This window comes from Rhododendron vialii, chromosome 7a (assembly GCF_030253575.1).
Source record: "Rhododendron vialii isolate Sample 1 chromosome 7a, ASM3025357v1".
Classification (NCBI taxonomy): Eukaryota; Viridiplantae; Streptophyta; class Magnoliopsida; order Ericales; family Ericaceae; genus Rhododendron; species Rhododendron vialii.
Window position 1 is genome coordinate 39,849,231 of NC_080563.1, and position 17,594 is coordinate 39,866,824.

At 39.2% G+C, this 17,594-nt stretch overlaps 3 protein-coding genes across 4 annotated transcripts; 1 reads left to right on the forward strand and 2 right to left on the reverse strand.

Moving 5' to 3' along the window:
- Positions 1-3,061, forward strand: LOC131332508 (protein BRASSINAZOLE-RESISTANT 1). Its single transcript, XM_058366793.1, has 2 exons — positions 1-455; positions 2,002-3,061. Exons 1-2 carry the CDS (start codon positions 186-188, stop codon positions 2,686-2,688), a joined length of 957 nt encoding a protein of 318 aa, XP_058222776.1. The 5' UTR covers positions 1-185; the 3' UTR covers positions 2,689-3,061.
- Positions 3,062-4,188: 1,127 nt separating this feature from the next.
- On the reverse strand, positions 4,189-7,509 carry LOC131332509 (uncharacterized). The gene is made up of 4 exons (XM_058366794.1): positions 6,782-7,509; positions 5,607-5,751; positions 5,371-5,506; positions 4,189-4,793 (listed from the first exon to the last, which is right to left on the reverse strand). The coding sequence occupies exons 1-4, from the start codon at positions 7,206-7,208 to the stop codon at positions 4,488-4,490; spliced, it is 1,014 nt and encodes a 337-aa protein (XP_058222777.1). The 5' UTR covers positions 7,209-7,509; the 3' UTR covers positions 4,189-4,487.
- Positions 7,510-9,584: 2,075 nt separating this feature from the next.
- Positions 9,585-14,450, reverse strand: LOC131332510 (deSI-like protein At4g17486). 2 transcript variants are annotated; one of them, XM_058366795.1, is made up of 4 exons: positions 14,135-14,450; positions 12,156-12,412; positions 10,957-11,244; positions 9,585-10,097 (listed from the first exon to the last, which is right to left on the reverse strand). In XM_058366795.1, exons 2-4 carry the CDS (start codon positions 12,364-12,366, stop codon positions 9,877-9,879), a joined length of 720 nt encoding a protein of 239 aa, XP_058222778.1. In that variant the 5' UTR covers positions 12,367-12,412; positions 14,135-14,450; the 3' UTR covers positions 9,585-9,876. The 2 variants fall into 2 exon arrangements, with proteins under 2 accessions (XP_058222778.1, XP_058222779.1); XM_058366796.1 differs by lacking the exon at positions 14,135-14,450 and adding an exon at positions 13,971-14,128.
- Positions 14,451-17,594: the final 3,144 nt, after the last annotated feature.

The window sequence follows — 17,594 nt, forward strand, 5'->3', positions numbered from 1 at the left end:
GAGCTTTATCTGTCAAAAGCATACACAGCAGGGAGAGAGAGAGAGAGAGAGAGAGAGAGAGAGAGAGACAAAGACAGAGAGATTCTTCTATACTTCCATCCCCAGTAGCGTATTCCTCGTGAGCACTTCCCCATCCCACGGACAGATAGAGTGTGTGCTGGTAGAGAGAGAAAGAGGAGAGAGAGATGATGTGGGAGGGGGGATCAGGCGGAGAAGGCGGAGAAGAGGTGGAAGGAGGAGGAGGAGGTGGTCGGAGGAAGCCGTCGTGGAGAGAGAGAGAGAACAATCGGAGGAGAGAGAGGAGGAGGAGAGCCATCGCCGCCAAGATATACGCCGGGCTCAGGGCCCAGGGTGACTACGACTTGCCCAAGCACTGCGACAACAATGAGGTCTTGAAAGCCCTCTGTCTTGAAGCCGGCTGGACCGTCGAGTCCGACGGCACCACCTATCGCAAGGTCTCTCTCTCTCTCTAAAATTTTTTTTTTTTTTTTCCGGTAAGTTTAATTCGTTGGAAACGAAACCAACTACAGGTAGGGCATGCGCAGAAAACAGAAACTCCAAAAATAAATCTAGAAACCACCCATTTATATATATATATATATATATATCTCTCTCTTTTTGGGGTAAGTTTAATTCATTTAGACTTATCAAAAAAGAAAAGCAAAAAAGAAGTTCAATTCGTTTAGACCGATACCAATTACAGGTGCCTGAAAACAGAAACACCAAAAATTAATCAAGAAACCACTTATGTATATTTAAAATTAATATATGTATCTATGTGTGCACAATTTTCTGTAGTTATTCGGAGTTTATGTGGGATTTGTGATGCATAATTATGGGCCTCGGGGGTTGATTTGTTATTCAGATCTACAGATCTGGACTGGAGATTTGAATATGGACTTTGAAATTGGGGTTTCTTGATCATCTAATGTTTGAGAATCGCTGTTTGTCTTTCAGTTGAAAATTCTGCTAAATTAACGGGTGCGATTGTGGTTTTCTCTTGGGAGTTTTGTTGCGTGGTGCTTTTTCTTGGGACTTTTTTTCTGGCTGGTTTTACTTTTCTTTTGAGCATCTCCAGTTACAACTAAAATAGTCAAATTTGAGTGAAAACTCCAGGTAGTACGAAGCATTCCAATGGGAAAATGCAAATCCAACCATAAATTTGAGTAAATGGTTCATTAAAATGGCATAGTTGCAAGTTTGAGAGGGGAGAAATGGCCTTGTAAAATTTGAGTGAAAGATTGACTCTCCCTCGATTTGAGTGAAATTTGAGTCAAAAGATTGAATGAATTCTCGGAGGCTTTACTCAGATTTTGGCTCAGAGTAAAAAATAGAGTAAGGGCTGGAGATGCTCTTATCCTTAGAATGTTAAATCCTGTTATCAATTTCTTCCGTGTTAGATTTGTTTCGGATCTTTCGGAACTTTGGTGTTTGATAGAATTTGCGTAATTTTGCTAAAATTTTGTGATGTTCCTTGTTCTAATTTTCCTTCTTTTCAGTCAGTCAGAAGGCATGTCCAGTAGATTATTTGTTAAATCTTTTTCTCTTGGGGTTTTGTTGGTGGACCGGTGGTTGTTTCTAGAAAACTGTTCCGGAAAGCTGTTTTTGAAAACTTAATACATGTTTCAGATTGTATTAATTCTCAAAGGGGAATTGTTTTCAAGAATTTTAAAACATGTCGTTGATGTTTTCTTTAAAATGTTAACAAAAAATTTTATACAGAAAAACAAGTTTCAAAATCTCGTCAACAAAACGAGTTTCAGAAAGTGTTCTACTAATTGATTGTAAAAACAGCAACGAGGGCCTTTTGGGTTACTACTACATGATAGTCTCTTTCCACCCAGATTGCTTTAGACCATTTTGCAGTAATTTCCAAGGAACTTTCTTAAAGCTAGGTTGAATTATCCTTATGATCAACTTGTGCTGCTCAAAAGTGCATTTTGACAGATGACTATCTTTATTCATTCGTTTGGACTGGCTAACATGCTCCTTAAATTTCAGGGATACAAGCCCCCTCTATCTGACATTGGAGGTACCTCAACCAACATAACCCCAACCTCTTCCCAAAACCCTAGTCCACCATCTTCATCCTTCCAAACCCCTATCCCTTCTTACCAACCAAGCCCCACATCTTCTTCTTTCCCAAGCCCGTCCCGTCACGACGCCAGCTCATCCCATTTGCTTTCTTTTCTTCGGAGCACCATTCCTTCATATCTCCCTCCTCTCCGAATCTCAAACAGTGCCCCTGTGACTCCACCCCTCTCATCCCCAAACTCTAGACCTCACAAACAGAGGCCCAATTGGGACTTTCTTGCCCAGGAATCAATGGCTTCTTTACATAATTATGCTTCCTTTGCTGCTTCTGCTCCGGCAAGCCCAACTAGATGCAGGCGAATTGGTCCAGCAACCATACCGGAATGCGATGAGTCCGACTCTACCGTTGATTCAGGTCAATGGATGAGGTTTCAATCATTTGCACCAACTATGATTCCCACATCTCCAACCTTTAATCTTGTGAGACCTGCGGCTCAGAAAGTTTCTTCAATGGATGCAATGAGAGATAAGGGGAAAGGTCCAGAGTTCGAGTTTGAGAGCAGAGCGGTGATGGCATGGGAAGGGGAGAGGATTCATGAGGTGGGATTGGACGATTTGGAACTTACACTTGGAAGTGGGAAAACTCGAAATTAGGTTGCTACTGCTGGATGATGTGAATAGGTTTGTCTTGTGTCTCCGTAACAAACGGTCCATTTATGGTTTGAGCTTTTCTTTCTATGGTTTGAAATGCAGCCATTGTCTGGATGGTATCTACGCTCACGGAGGAGAAAAAGGGTTGCTGTTGCAGAATTCAGTTTTTTGAATCAAAATTTGGTTTGTGGAAGGAATTGCATTTTCATCTGTTGGTTTCTCTCTTAGCTTTTTAAATTTTGCTTTGGTTGATTTCTCTTATACTAAATGATATTGTGAGCTCCTTTTCATTGGAATCAAGAAATGATTCTCCTTTGTAGACTCTTGTGGGAAAACTCCCACAAAATTCAATATTTCGAGAGTATGTGTCTTCATATTTCTATTGTTCAAGTTTTTCTCTCCTCTCAGAGAACTAGAAAGCAATTTTGTCCTTAGAGGCTGGTCAATTCACCCTCATTCCCATATTAGATTGGTTAAACAGATGCATTTAAAGCAATAAAAGCTCATTATTTTACAAAAATGTTACGGACAAAGACGAAAGTGCGTAGATGTGTTTGAAATTAGTGCCCATATTTTTTGGGTAGGCTCACTTCATTGGATGAATCAAGACGCATTTATGTCTGAATGTGTGTTGTAGCATTGCTCATTATTATAACGATAACCTGATTTTTGTGATGCAACTCGTGAGTTCCTCTCAAGTCTCGACAATCTCGCACGCTTTCAATAAATTGGCCTGTTGTCCATATCAAAGGTAGGCGTGTATTCCAGTTCGGCCTGATATAGGGTGTCAACTGTCGCGACTTATTGCCCGCAATGCAAAAGAGAGGCTATATCCGGAGTTGTCTTATGCATGTAGACCTCTAAAGACGCAACCCACGAATGCATGTGAAATCTACTTGCATTGAACAATTCCAAATATATTTGGGTCTGTATTTGTGTCCCAACATTTGTGTCCGGTCATTTTCATTTTCATTTTCATATCCGCGCACGGACCTTATCCATAAACATGAGCTTTTTGTTTGTTTGTCATTTGAGCACGTGGTTTATGTCAACATGTTGGAAGCTTGTAAATCATCACCAGCACAAAAACAAGAAGACGTTTTGTAATGCACGGTATGCACCTAACATATTTGACCACACCAGTCCTCGAAGCAGCCCATAACCAGAAGAAAACTGATACAAGCAACAAAAAATGTCGCGCCGGGCTCGACTTCCCTTCATTGTGTTTAGACTGTAGAGTGCAGTCCCGATTACAAGAATTTCACTGCGGCATGTTATGTGAATCAAAGGTCTAGATTTCTCCACCATTCAGACACAAGATTGGATCCGGGCGAGTGTCTGATCTAATAAGAAGTCTGGACCTTTCGTTTACAAAATGTGCCGCCGTGGCACAATCCTATGATCGGGACTGCACCTTTGGCAATTGGCAGCGAATCTGACTAGAAAGAAGCCGAACTCAACGAAAATCTGAGCAGAATTCATATCGGAAGCTAGTCGATCTAAAAATGTAACCAAACAAATCTATACCTGGATGCGGGTTTATAGTAATATCGAAGGTTCTTACAACACAAAATGAAGAGGAGTCAGTATGCATACATATTTGGACGTAAAGAAAATCTGATAGAATAAACAAGAACAGATGAAGTGTTTTGCAAAAACATCTACAACAAGAAACACTACACAAACAGTTTGAAAACCACCGTTTTTCGCATCATTTTACTATATCTGTGTATGAACAGATTCTGTATTTAGTAAAACTTCTTGAAGCTAAGGGAAATTCAGTCATGATATGAGCCCGTGTTCTACGCAACGTTAGTTGGCATGTCCTCATTCTTTGGTTTCGGGTACTTTTCGGCGTTATCTCTGCATTCTAGGTATCGGAAGCAAGTTACAAGATGGTCGTTAGCCAACCCCGCGACTTGCATGAACGAATAGACCACAGAAGGCCCAACGCATCGGAAACCTCTCCGCATCAAGTCCTTGCTAATGATTTCTGCTTTTGGTGTCTTGACCGGGACTTGGCGTGCGTACCGGAATCCGTTTCTTATTGGCTTGTGGTTTACAAAGCTCCAACAGTAGTTGCTGAAGGATCCAAACTCATGCTGAATCTGCAAAGGAAGAGCGAAACAAGTGGCAACATATGATTCAGGGACGAAATCAGGCAGTCAGACCCACTCTAAACTTCCCAAGTTTTGGTTTGAGTATTGGTTTGTAGAATTCCATGCCAAAACCAAAATCCAGAATTTCAGTTAAGCATGTGCAGGAGTTTCAACTTTTCTAGGAGATGAGAATCAGGATTGTGATGAATCTTCAGGACCGACGGCAAGGGAGAGAGACGGCTCCTTGAAATTCTTATGTTCATGTCTATCAAAGTAGCACAGAGACAAACGCGCGGCACAACATGGACACAAAACAAGCACAGTGATGCCACACTTTTTAAGACAATGCAGGACATGAACTTCTGTGTCTCACTTATATAAACACTTGATCCGAAAAATGCAACACAAGTTTTTTTTCCCTTTTCTGGAAAATGCAACATACACTAGTGTAGCAATAAAAAGGACCATATATTCCACAACTTAAAAGACCGATGCTTCATCCGACACACACATGTTCCAAGAATTGTCCGTGCTTCTTAGCGAGTCATCAAGAAGAACTACAGGAGATAGTTTTGGGTTATAATACCTTAAGCGTCTGCTTAGCATTTTCGACAACTGCCCGAAGCTTTTGTTCAGAGAGCAGCAAATTCGATCTCAATGGAAGCAACTCAATTTCTGCGAACTTCGCTACGGATGATGGGTCAAAATTGTCGAAGAGCTTCCTGCCAAAGGGATTCATTCAACCATAAACATCGAATATGCATGACAATGTATGCTTTTTAGCAAAAGTCGAGTCAATATGGAGAAGGAAGATGCACATACCTGAATATGTCTCGCCTGCTAAGAATTGCCGGCCAGGTGAATTCTGCTAATGCTTGTGATAAAACGAGGAGCTCAAATAGCTTTCTATCATCATGAAGAACCGGAACCCCCCATTCTTCGTCGTGGAAAGCAGTATATAGAGGGTCTAAAGAAGGAAGGCGATTAGAAGCGGTCACAGAACAGATGAATACCTCTGAATTTCAGATTTACGAAAATTAGACTCGATCACAGAAAGCATCAAAGCGTAATGGATCTCTCTAGTCTCTATTACGATGGTTTAATGGAGAGGATCTTAGCCCATATATTTTTGGACAAGCCTTAGCCCTAGGGGTGAAAATCGGCCGGCTCGGTTTTTGGGGTGTTCGGAACCAGACCGATTGGTTCAGGGTAATGTAGCCAGGAACCGACCTCGACCGAAAAAAAACAACGGACCAAATCGCTTCGGGGTGGTTTGATAGAAGTGAAGATTTGACTCTAAACGTTTTCACAAAGAGTACCATAGTTAAAACTGCCCCAAGTCAATTCATATTAGGTCGTGATTTGCCTGCCTTAACTTATTCATCAAATTATATCCTGTATCAAAGTACTTCAGACTTCCTTGCATTATCTATTCTCTCTACTGTAATAGGAAAATTCTAAAATCAGCCCAATGGACTGACAATAATAAGTGTGTGAGAATGTGTATTAAAGGGTATAAAAAGTATACAGAAATACGTATTTTTTCTTGTATTCTACTATTCTTTTCGTCAGCCCGATGAGCTGACAATAACAAGACCGATTTATAATATACTCTTAGAGAGTAAGAACACCAATTGTTGTGAACAAATTCTTGAAATTGTCTAAAAGAGATTAAATTTTTTCCATCGGCGGTGGAAACAGTGGGTTTTCCACCCCCGCCTCGTGAGACTCACCATGCGTTTTATTCTTGTAATCTGAACCATTCATCTTGTAAGACTCACATAATAATATATTCACACAAAAAATCAGCTTAATCGAACATTGTATATCAAAAGTTAAATTTTAGTTTACGAAATAGAGGGTCTAATTCTGTCAACTTAAATTATCCATAACCATCAATTTTATAAACTGAAATTCCAATTTTGATACACCTCGACGTTCAATTAAGCTAATTTTTAATCAAAAAATAAAGGGCAGAATTTTAAAAAGTAGCTTACCGGAGTGTGGTGTGATCCAATCGCACCGCTTCACCGGACCCTCAATCACCGGAGAACCCATCACCAAACCAACCCCATCGGCAACATCAACCTTCACAGACTTCTTCACCCCATTACTATCGCTCTTCACAGTCCTTTTCGTCGTTTTCAAACTCGCCATCTTCACAGACGACCCACCACCACCACCACCACCGATCGACGACGCGTCGGACGAGGGAACGCTGTCGAAAGAAGAATTCTTCCGGAGAACTTCCCTGGGCGTTTCTGAAACCAACTCGCTACTCGGCTTCTTCTTCTTCTTCAGACCCTCCTTTTTCCCTTTCGCTTCTTCCGAAACCTTGACGACTCTGTTTCCACCCGGCCCGAGTATCGACCGGGTGTCTGAAGCCGGTTTGGCCGGCGAACGAAGCTCCGTAGCCGCAGACATTGCTGTTTTTTTTTTTTTTTTTTAATGTTGGTTTCAGCTCAAAATGGATATAGAAGACGAATATGTACAGAAATATATTAGACGTCGGGCACACACAATTATATAAAATGACAGAACACATAAAAATCTTCAATTGTCATTAATCTGTAAAAAAATCTGGGATGTGGAAGTGGAAGATGGGATTTGAAAGGGTCAGAATTTGCAGGAGAGAGAGAGAGAGAGAGAGAGAGAGAGAGAGCAGAGGAGGGGGGAGATCCGATGAAGGGAAAAACAGAGGAGGGGATTTTGGAGGTTCTTAAACCGGGTGACTGTTTTGTCGGAATGGTAACCGGTTATACCCGGTGATAATTGATGCCTTTGGTTGGATAGGTAGTTTGACTATAATACCCCTACCCAAGTTGACTACTGTGCTGTTCAAACTTCTTTTGCGTTTTCTAATTTCAAAAATGAGCCTACGCAACAACTCTATCGAGTTACCCTGGGGGACTAATGATCTCACTTTCCTTTGTATTCTGTGAAGGAAAATAAGCAACCTTAGCCCCGGCTTAAAACACAACTATATTCGGGACTGTTCAATGCACATGAATCTACATGCATCGAACGATTTCGGACACAGTTGTGTCTGGAGTTGTGTTTTAAACTTTTGTGCGTAGACTTTTTGTTTTAAAATTATTGAGAAGAGATGAAAATGCTTTGTAGCAGTAATACTCGAAACTGAATGAATAGTTTTAAATCAGTTTGGAAATCCTTTCTTTTTTTTTTTTTGATATTCCGTTTGATAATATTACTTTGTGAACTTAAATAGCAGTATTACTATCAAATCTAAGTGATTTAAATTTGGCATGAAAATAAGGTTAATTGATAAGCAAGAAAAGCATTAGTCATTTTGTGTATCAAGCATTAGGCACTAGTCGACTTAGTAGTAGTACTATTATTCTTTTCTCTCTTTTTTATTTTTGGAAATTGATGTCTATTCTAATATTCTATGAATGAATAAGTGAAATAGTATGGAATGCGTATGTACTTCTTTATAGTACTTTTCCTTTCATTCTAACAAACAGATCGACGATCATTTACCCTCAAAACAGTTCATTCCTATATCACAAAGCATCATATCTCAAGATTCATATATTTTGAGATTCTCATCACATCGTGCGACTAAGAGTGTATTAAAACACAAATACCAATAATCTCTTCAGTCCTACTCAAGCAAAAGCAATCATTCAGATCGTTGTTCTTGTTGAACGGTGCTCTAAATCATAGACTCAAAAAAATGCATTGAAAGGTTACCAAATGGAAGAACAACCACTCACCTTGAATAACATCTTTCTCATAGGAAGCATAGACAACTACTACAAACAGCTTGAGGGCAGATATGACATTTCAATGAGTAGGGGACCGGCATTTGGCGGTTGGAAAATGAAAGACTTTTTAGGCAATGGGTCGCTTTCGGTTGTTACTGTACTGGATCAAAGATAGAAAACAAAGGGAAACGGTTGGAACGTATACCTCTTTTGTCTGGTGGTGCTCCGAGGTTTCTTACCGTTGAGATAAAGAATCCTAAGCCCACCAAAAGAAAAAGAAAAAAGGGGAAAAACAAACCACTAGTGGGTGAACAACGGCTAAATGACTTAGATGGGCTTTTGGGCGGCCCAATTGGGAGATAAGTCGTGTAAGGCCTGTAAGTTAGACGAAGACAGGCTGGCACAGATCCAGACACAAATGCGTCCGGAATTATATAAAAAAGCCGGTTGGTCCCATTGTGCATTGCATAGAATGTACATGTATCCGGTGACTTAACTTGGGTTCCTGATACATTTGCGTCCGAATTTGTCTTTCCGTGCCGTTGCTCGTTAGCATTACTCTATTGCCATATTTGTAAACGATTGTTGTGCATCACCCAATCAAAAACTCACATCATCGTTTATGGCCGATCATTACCTTCAGGGCCCCATAATTAGTCGAAGTGCTCGTAAACTGACCCGAACATCTGGTTATAAAAAAAATAACACTTTCACATCATCGTTTATTCAAATAGCAATGATGTATTAACCTACTTTACCGGTTTACCCGACGGCCTACATCACCCTTGTCACCATAGCTGCTGAATATCCAACCTACCCATATTTTCACAACAAAATACCCCACACCCAACATTGACACCGTTTAAGATTCATTGCCACCTTATCCACCATGATCCACCTGTGGCATTGCCGCCGCGCGGTACCCATAATCTCTCTCTCTCCCCAACCATTATGAACAAATAGATCGCTTCATCGATAACTCTTGTTTGTGGCAATAGTCTGTCTCAAAAGAGGAAACCTAGACGCAATGAAGGAGAGACTAACATTACCTCCTAATGAGGTGCAAGGAATCTTTCGACGCAGTCTACTCTTCCAAAGAATTGATTATCACAAGTGAATCTCAACAACAGAACAGAATGTTAACTCTTACAAGTATAAAAAGGCCTGACTCCACAACCTACGCCTAGTACTGACAGAAAATACATCATCATGATGATAGTTACAACACAAATTTTACAAATTTGCTCCCTAGCAAAGCTTCCAGTACTTGCATACCCTAACCCTCCAACTAGTTCTTGCTTCACAGATTTCCCAAAAAATACCAACAAAAGGTCGCCTTTGCTTACTTTTGGTGTGATCCGTTGTTATACTTTCTGAATTCCCAGGGAGGAAAAGCAGCCTTTTAAGGGTGATTGTAGAAACAATGAAGAAGTTGATAGCTGCCTTTGCCTTGTTGAGATCGACGATAGGCAACTGGAGGCACTTCTTAACCTTCTCTTCTCGCCATCGCCAGCTTCATAACTCGGATCGTGTCTCACGGCAGAAATTTTAAGCGATTCGGGTAGTACAAAACTGAAGGTTGAACCTAGCATGATAACAAGCATAAGTAAGGAATATAAAAATTAAAAAAAGAAAAAGAAAAAGAGAAAAAGAGAGACAAAATCGGCATGAACGAAAGTTGAAACGAACATCTGGGAGAAGAAGGCCATTTAGACTAGGAACTTGTTTTGTACGTGCATGTAATCCAGGGCGGAGACAGTGCTTGGGGAGTGGATCATGTGAATTCATTGACTTGGTAAATCCATAACAATAGGTACAGTTCTTATTCGTATTTCAGGCATTTGACCTCACATATATTATAAATTGACTCCAAAGACCCTCACTATAGTTGCAAACCTGGCCCTTTTATCATTGCCAAATGCTACTCTAGTCACTTCCACTGCCTAAAAATAATGGCCCCACCCATGCATATCACCAAGAAAATGACCTTCAAAGCCAGTGTGATCATCCGCCCTCCAAAACAAAAGGCTCGAATGACAATAAAAAGAAGGGGCAATCAGATACACATCTGATCCTGCATTCTCACTCCAAATTCTATTTTCTCATTTATAGGGAGGAGAAACATAGGGTGAAGCATGACAAAAGCAAAAGCCAAAGGTTGTTTCAAAACAAAAGGCGAGTGGCAAAATATAAGTAGCTTTTGTTTTAGGAAGTATACCGAGTCATGATGAAGTCAAAAGAAGCTTTTATGTTCTAAAAGTTTAACCTAGTAAGGAACATTATAGGGCTTTTTGTTTCATGACGAGTTCATGTGTTGACAAGGTAGGCTTCGGAATAGCAAGGGGAATGAAAACTTGAGATGGAACAGATTAATATCTCACATGTTTACTAAAAACTAAACAAAAAAAGAACAGTTATCTAGTGGTTTGATGAGAAATGAGTACCTAATTTTGCGAGGCGGTTCACCCATTTTGGAATTGGTTTCCCAGTTAGCTTGTAACAAATATCCTTGCAAAAATGGTTGCAGTTCTTGACGATCAAGTGATACGTATCACCATTGTAGCTTGCCGAGTGGCGCTCCATGAACTCCCGAACTTGGACAGCATCCAAGCGCGTAGTTCCAATAAGTATCGACTTTCTAAACTTGAAGCCTGGACATTGCCGAGGTTCAACCTCAAAGACGCCGCTAGTTGGATAGTCATGAGCTCCGAAGGCATATTCCACCCCATGAACTGCAAGTTCACGCAGGGCAATGAATATCATTACTTCAACACAATATCTAACAGTATTAACACGATCAATCAACTAATTTCCTACATCGATCAAATGAAATTGGCTGGTAAGATAACATCATGTTATGTCATTCTAGCAAGAGGATAAGAGTCTAGAGTCACTCTAGATTTCTGGATGATGAACTAGAACGCACAACTTTAGAACCATTTAACAACAAAGTGATGCAAGAGCACAACAGCATATACACGCTCAAGAATAAGAGCTCGATTGATCATTGTTGCCCCAGATGGGTCCTCTTCCCTTCTTTCTCTTCCATTCTCTCATCCATCGCACTAAAGGTAGGAAAATATCAACTTCTTCCTTTTTCCTTTTCCTTCCATCATCACTTCGTGACAAAAATGAGATTAGAGTTTAGAAAGGGAATTGTCATGTGGCTCATGCCAATTGGTTAACACTGGCACAGCATCAACTATCTGGAGGAATCAACAAGCACGACAGAGCATCTTTAGGAAGTTAGTAAAGAATTTCCGAAGGATTCCATGCCTTGTGCTAGTGGGGTGTAATGTTTTGGGTTTGGGCCGTCAAATCTTAAAAGAAGTTAAAAGGTTAGTACAAATTATAATATACCTTGGCTCAGTACTTAGAGCCACAAATGCCCTTGGTACTTAAATGTATCTGTAGCCCTCACAACCGCAACCCTTCCCCAAGACCAGACAAATCTCTATTTAACTTTTTCCAAAACATAGTTGATAATTCAAATCCAAATACTGCGAAACTAAGTGCATAACTAATGAGGGACATCCAAACAATTGAGGAGAAAACAAAAGCACATCACATAGAGAAACAAACAGCAGATTAAAATGAAGTCCATATCAGAAAGGAGGATAAAGATAAAGCAGGTGACTTTTACCTTCAACACCAGAGTGAAAAATGCCAAAACCAGCCCAATAGACATAGCCATTCATTGGTGTCAAGTCATACACATTGAGATAAACCGGTGTATTGCCAGGACCATAATTAGTGGGTTTGATTTTGGGAAATATGCAAAAACGAGTAGTTGATTTGCCCCTCAATCGCAATGGCACATTTGGTTTCCATCCTTTCTTTGATCCTAATTTCATGTTGCTTCAGATAGTGAGAATGGGAGTTACTCAAGGCCAGTCATACCTGTACAGATGGACAAATCTAAGACAACAGGACCTAAAGTGAATAAATATTAAAGATACATTCACTAGAGAAGGAAGCAAAAGAGCATATTTGAGAGAGAGAGAGAGAGAGAGAGAGAGAGAGAGAGAGAGAGAGAGAGAGAGAGAGAGAGAGAGAGATTAAGTCTACTCCAAAAGAATATAACTGGAAGGCATGGCAAAAGAAATTTCAATTTCCTCTTTGAATTTTCATTTTTCCAACTCTCAATTTAGTATTTTCTTCCCGGGCACAAGTCAACTAGTTCTCTGAGTAAAAAGCAGTTAACGACCTTCGGGAAATTGCAAGATTTATACGGTCCATGCGTTGAGTGAAAAAAGTAAGCAGAAAAGCATATTTGCGAGCGAGAGAGAACTTAATTCTACACAGAAACGAAAGAATCGGATGCTACAAATATTTCAATTTTCTTAGGCATGTTGTGACGCTCCACGATCCCCACCACGGGGCAACAAAACAACTAATTATGTTTTGCTGCTTTTGCATGTAACTTTAATCTATTTGAGCAGTGGAAAATGGATTTCATCATTTAATTATTTTGATCCTTAAAGGTGGTAATGATCATTGCACAAGTTTCCTAGTGTACTTCTTGATGTACCAAACACAATTCAAGAGCCCTCAGAAGATGAAGGAAGTGATTTTAGAAACCTAATCAAATCACCTGCAAATGGAACACCATAAACCAACAGCTTGAATTTGCTAATTTATACCCAAAACTAGCATTTTCACCTTTTTCCAGAATAAGATAGAAGCAAATGGAGGCCTCTTAGAACACGGATTAGCTAGATCATGAAAAAAAACTAGGCTTTTCACCATTTTTCAAAATAAGATAGAGGTTATTGAAGAAATGGATCAAAATAAAACTTTGAAAGTCAGCACAATCAAGCAGGATATCAAGAAATTATATAGGCGAGACAGCTCCAAAGGGCTCAACATTGTTATTTTTTAGCTCAATAAAAAAGAGTGGAGGCGACCAGCTATAGCAACCTCCCTAGGTGTGATCATAGTGCCTCAAAACTGCGGCGGATCCCATGAAGGACTAATTACCCAAAGATTTCTACAACCCTAACCGAGGACTATTGAGACACATTCAGGCCAGCACAGTCGCAAGGCACAAGGGGCGTCGTCCGCACACCTCAAACCTGCAACCTAATGATCCCAAACCCTGTGGGAAAGAGCCGTTTACCGCTAGGCTACCCAGAGTATTGTTAAAAGACTGATTAACTGCAAACCCCAACCTTAGCAGTTGCATTTCCCCAGAGAAAAACAAGAACTTGCTAATCCATGAACAGAAAAGTAGAATTTTCACGCATTTTGCCAGAATATGAAAGAAACAAGTAAACAACCACACGAATGACCAAAAAAACAAAAGAGGGTTCTTAAAAAATATACTCTTTAAAATCTGTAGAATTAACGTTACCTCTACTGAAATTATGCACCCAAAAAACCGAAAAAAGTAAGGCAATAAAATAAAATACTCCGTAACAGAACAGAACAAAAACACCCAAGTCATGCTTAGACTCACAGATCATGATAAGAGCAACAAATGGCAGTGAAATGGAGAGATATTCCTGAATCTAATCTTGCCCGAGAGAATGAGAGAAACCCAGATCAACTATCAAGGCAATTAGAGAGAGAGATAGAGAGAGAGAGAGGGTGTGTGTGGGAGAGAGAGAGAGAGTAACTCACAGATTTGGAGAGAATTGCCATGAAAAAGGAAGCCACGGTAAAACCCAGAGTGTAATTATCTGACAAAACGCAGGTAATACAGCTCACTGATCTTCAAGCTCTTTTTTGCTCAAAAAGAGAAATTCAATTTTGAAGCAACTAAAAAGAATCCTAGCTTGGAATCCGAACAAAATAAAGAAGATAAGAGGAGAAACAAGAAAAGACTGACCCCCATTTTCGAAGTTAAAGACTGAACTACTCCTACCAAAAGTAGCTCTCTCTCTCTCTCTCTCTCTCTCTCTAGTCACACGAACGGTGTCTCTTCTGTCTCTCTCTCTGTCTGTCCTTTTTTTTTTTGTTTCGGTATTACTCTTCTGTCTCTTTATCTCCCAAAATTGTGGTTTTATTTATGTTTTGCTTTGTCGTTAAATACTGTAGTTTTGATTTTGGAATCTTATGATTCGGTTGTATTTACTGATTATCAGAGAAAAGTTTGCCTAATTTTTTTTTGTAATTTTGTAACTGAGGATTGGGTACAATAATAGATCCACTTATAATTTTTACGGGGAAAAAAAGAAGAAGAAGAGAACCAATTCTATCGTTTATTAGCGAGAGTCCAATAAAGCTGAATAAATTTCTCATACAGTACTAACCGAACAAAGGAATGGATAACACACTTGAGAATCAAATCCCAAATCCTTGTTTACTTTTCTTTATGGAAAAAAATGAATTCTATCGGTCAGCTCAAGTTGTTGAAATGGCAGTGGTAAGTTCTTTTGAGCCAGTCCGCAGGAGTTCAGTAGTGAGACTCTCTTAATTTCTATGTAAATGATATATCTTCATTGGACTAGAGGTCAAAATACTCGTAAATTAGTTCGAACACTTTAGCGTTGAATATAACAAAACAAACTAGAAAGAAATACTACATCCTTATGAATATTAAAAGCTCAATTCTAAAAACAAGAGGAAAGATTAAGGGTTATTGTGGGTCCTACTAACAAGATATTTTCCTTTTTAAAGACTAATTCTGCATCTCCTTGAAACACGAATGACATGCACAAATCAGGATTTTGTTTTTGCCTGCATTAAGGACATTAATAACGTTAACAGTACTTAAGTATCCCTAATGGAAGTTTGAGAGGCAAAACTTGACAAAAGGTAAGTTGATAGTGATTTTCGCAATCTCCAAATTGTTAAACGCATAATCATTGAACGCACTCCCCAAATTGTTAACTTTGGGAAGTGAGAAAATCAGTGCAGAGTTAATTTTCGCGGTTAACAATTCGGGTAGTGCCAAAAGCAGTAGTTAACCCCAAGGGTTACTCCGGATGATTGGTGGGTGTGATTCCCACACAATTGTTTGATGTACGATTTTTGAAGTCATGTCGCAAAAATTAATTTCTTATGAATTTTCTAGACCTGACATGATGGCATGCCTTTGGGCCGAATATGGGAGGAGAATAGTTGAAAGTGCGTTTAAGCTAGCCCAAACGCCTCCCGACACCAAAGGAAAAAAAGACATAAGGTAGCTGAAAGCCTGAAACGACTGAGAGAAAAATAGTAAACACCTTTTCTTTTGTATACTCGCATCGCACCTCCGTACTCAGTCGATTCGTACAATATGTACCACTTACAAAATTATGAATCAGAATCCTAGGCAGCTTGCATGAATCTAGCTCGAATTAAATCATACCAATCATTTTCGATTTACCGTTGAAGAAAATTACTCTGCAGTAATATATGTCCCATTACTCAAAGGCGGAGTTCTCCTTAGTTTTGGTGGAAAGCAGGAACTTTGTCCTTATTCAAAAAAATTCGCATTTGTTGATTCTGTGCTAAACTATATTGATTTATCTCGTCGGAAAGAATCGAAAAAATAAATATTTTTTATTTTTACCCAAATATTCTAAAAAATTTGGGTTTTTTGATAAACCCAATGAACGCGGAATTTTTTTGAATAATAACAAAAAAACCCCCAAAAAAAAATCCCACTAAAACTAAGGAGAACAATTTTTGGATAATCTTGAATAATTTTTTTGATTGTTTATTATTAATGCAAGTAGTGTTGTGAGAGAGGCTCTCTTCCACTTGTGTCTTTGGTGGACCCATAGAAACTTATGGGTTACTAACCCTTTCGAGATACGTAATTGATTTGACAGCAATGTTAGGGACAAAAAAAATTTATCCCGAAATTATTCCGAAAAAATCAACTAGTGGTTGAGATTCCCTTTGATGTGTGTGACACAATCATCTAAGTGATTCTCAACCATTGATTGTTGTTTTCGGGGTACTTTCCGGATAAGTTTTCTTTGTACCTAGCATTTCCTTTGATTTGAAGCCTCTCAATAATCAATGCCCGCAAGTAGAGAGGAGTGGAGTTGGTACATCCTTTATACTCTTATATACATGAATAATGTTTGATTCTCGTAAGCATTTATTCCCTTTCCAAATTCCATAAGATAGAGTAGATTAGATTTTAAAAAAAAATTGATCAATGCCCAAAACAAAGTAGCTGCGCTAATCACTTTCGTTCTCCACTTTCTTTCTTTTTTATGATTAGCAAAAAAATAATACACCCACACGTTTTAATAGAGTGGATAATGAGAATCATTCTCCAACCACGTCCATTATATACATATATTTGCATACACACTCATACACAGTGACGGATACATAAAATTAACACAGGAGGGGCACTTTTCAATCATAATCTAAAGAAAAAACTTCCCACGGGCAGAGCACAAGCAAATGATACCAAATCTAACCAATTTTCACTACGCATAAAAAAATTCGAGTGTCACTTTTTTTTAAAATCTCCGAACACAGCGCAAAAATTAAAATATTCTACACATGAAAGTGTAATGTTTGAATGCTATTAGGAATCTCACTACATTTAGGGTGAATATATATTAATGTATCTTTTAAGGAGAGAGTTGAAAAGAAGTTTAAAAAAAAAAAAAAAAAAACTAGGAGTAGTAGTAGTAAAAATATCAAAATCCAGGGGGTTCACGGGACACCCCTGGTCCCTTATTGCATCGCCCGTGCTCACACAATGTGCAAGGGTGTGTAAAATGGTCCATGAACATCTTGTGTTGGGTTGGTTTTTCTGCAGAAAGTCTATACACAGACAATCTGTGTACAGATTTTGTTGTGGGGCTCACCACGGGTCTCATACAAATGATCCGAGCCGTTCATTAAATGTAAAATATTTTTCCAAGGGTCCCCGCAAAAAAGAACCAGGTCAATCTGATGCCTATAGATGCTCGATCCAATCGTTTAACTTTTCATTCAGATTTTAAATAATGAAAAGTTAGACGATTGGATCGAGTATCTATAGGTATCATATTGAGATGATTTTTTTGCAGGGACCCTTGAGAAAATGTTTTACATTTAATGAACGGCTCAGATTATTTGTGTGAAATCCATAATGGGCCCCACAACATAATCTGTGCACAAATTGTCTGTGTGTAGCAGGGTTCGT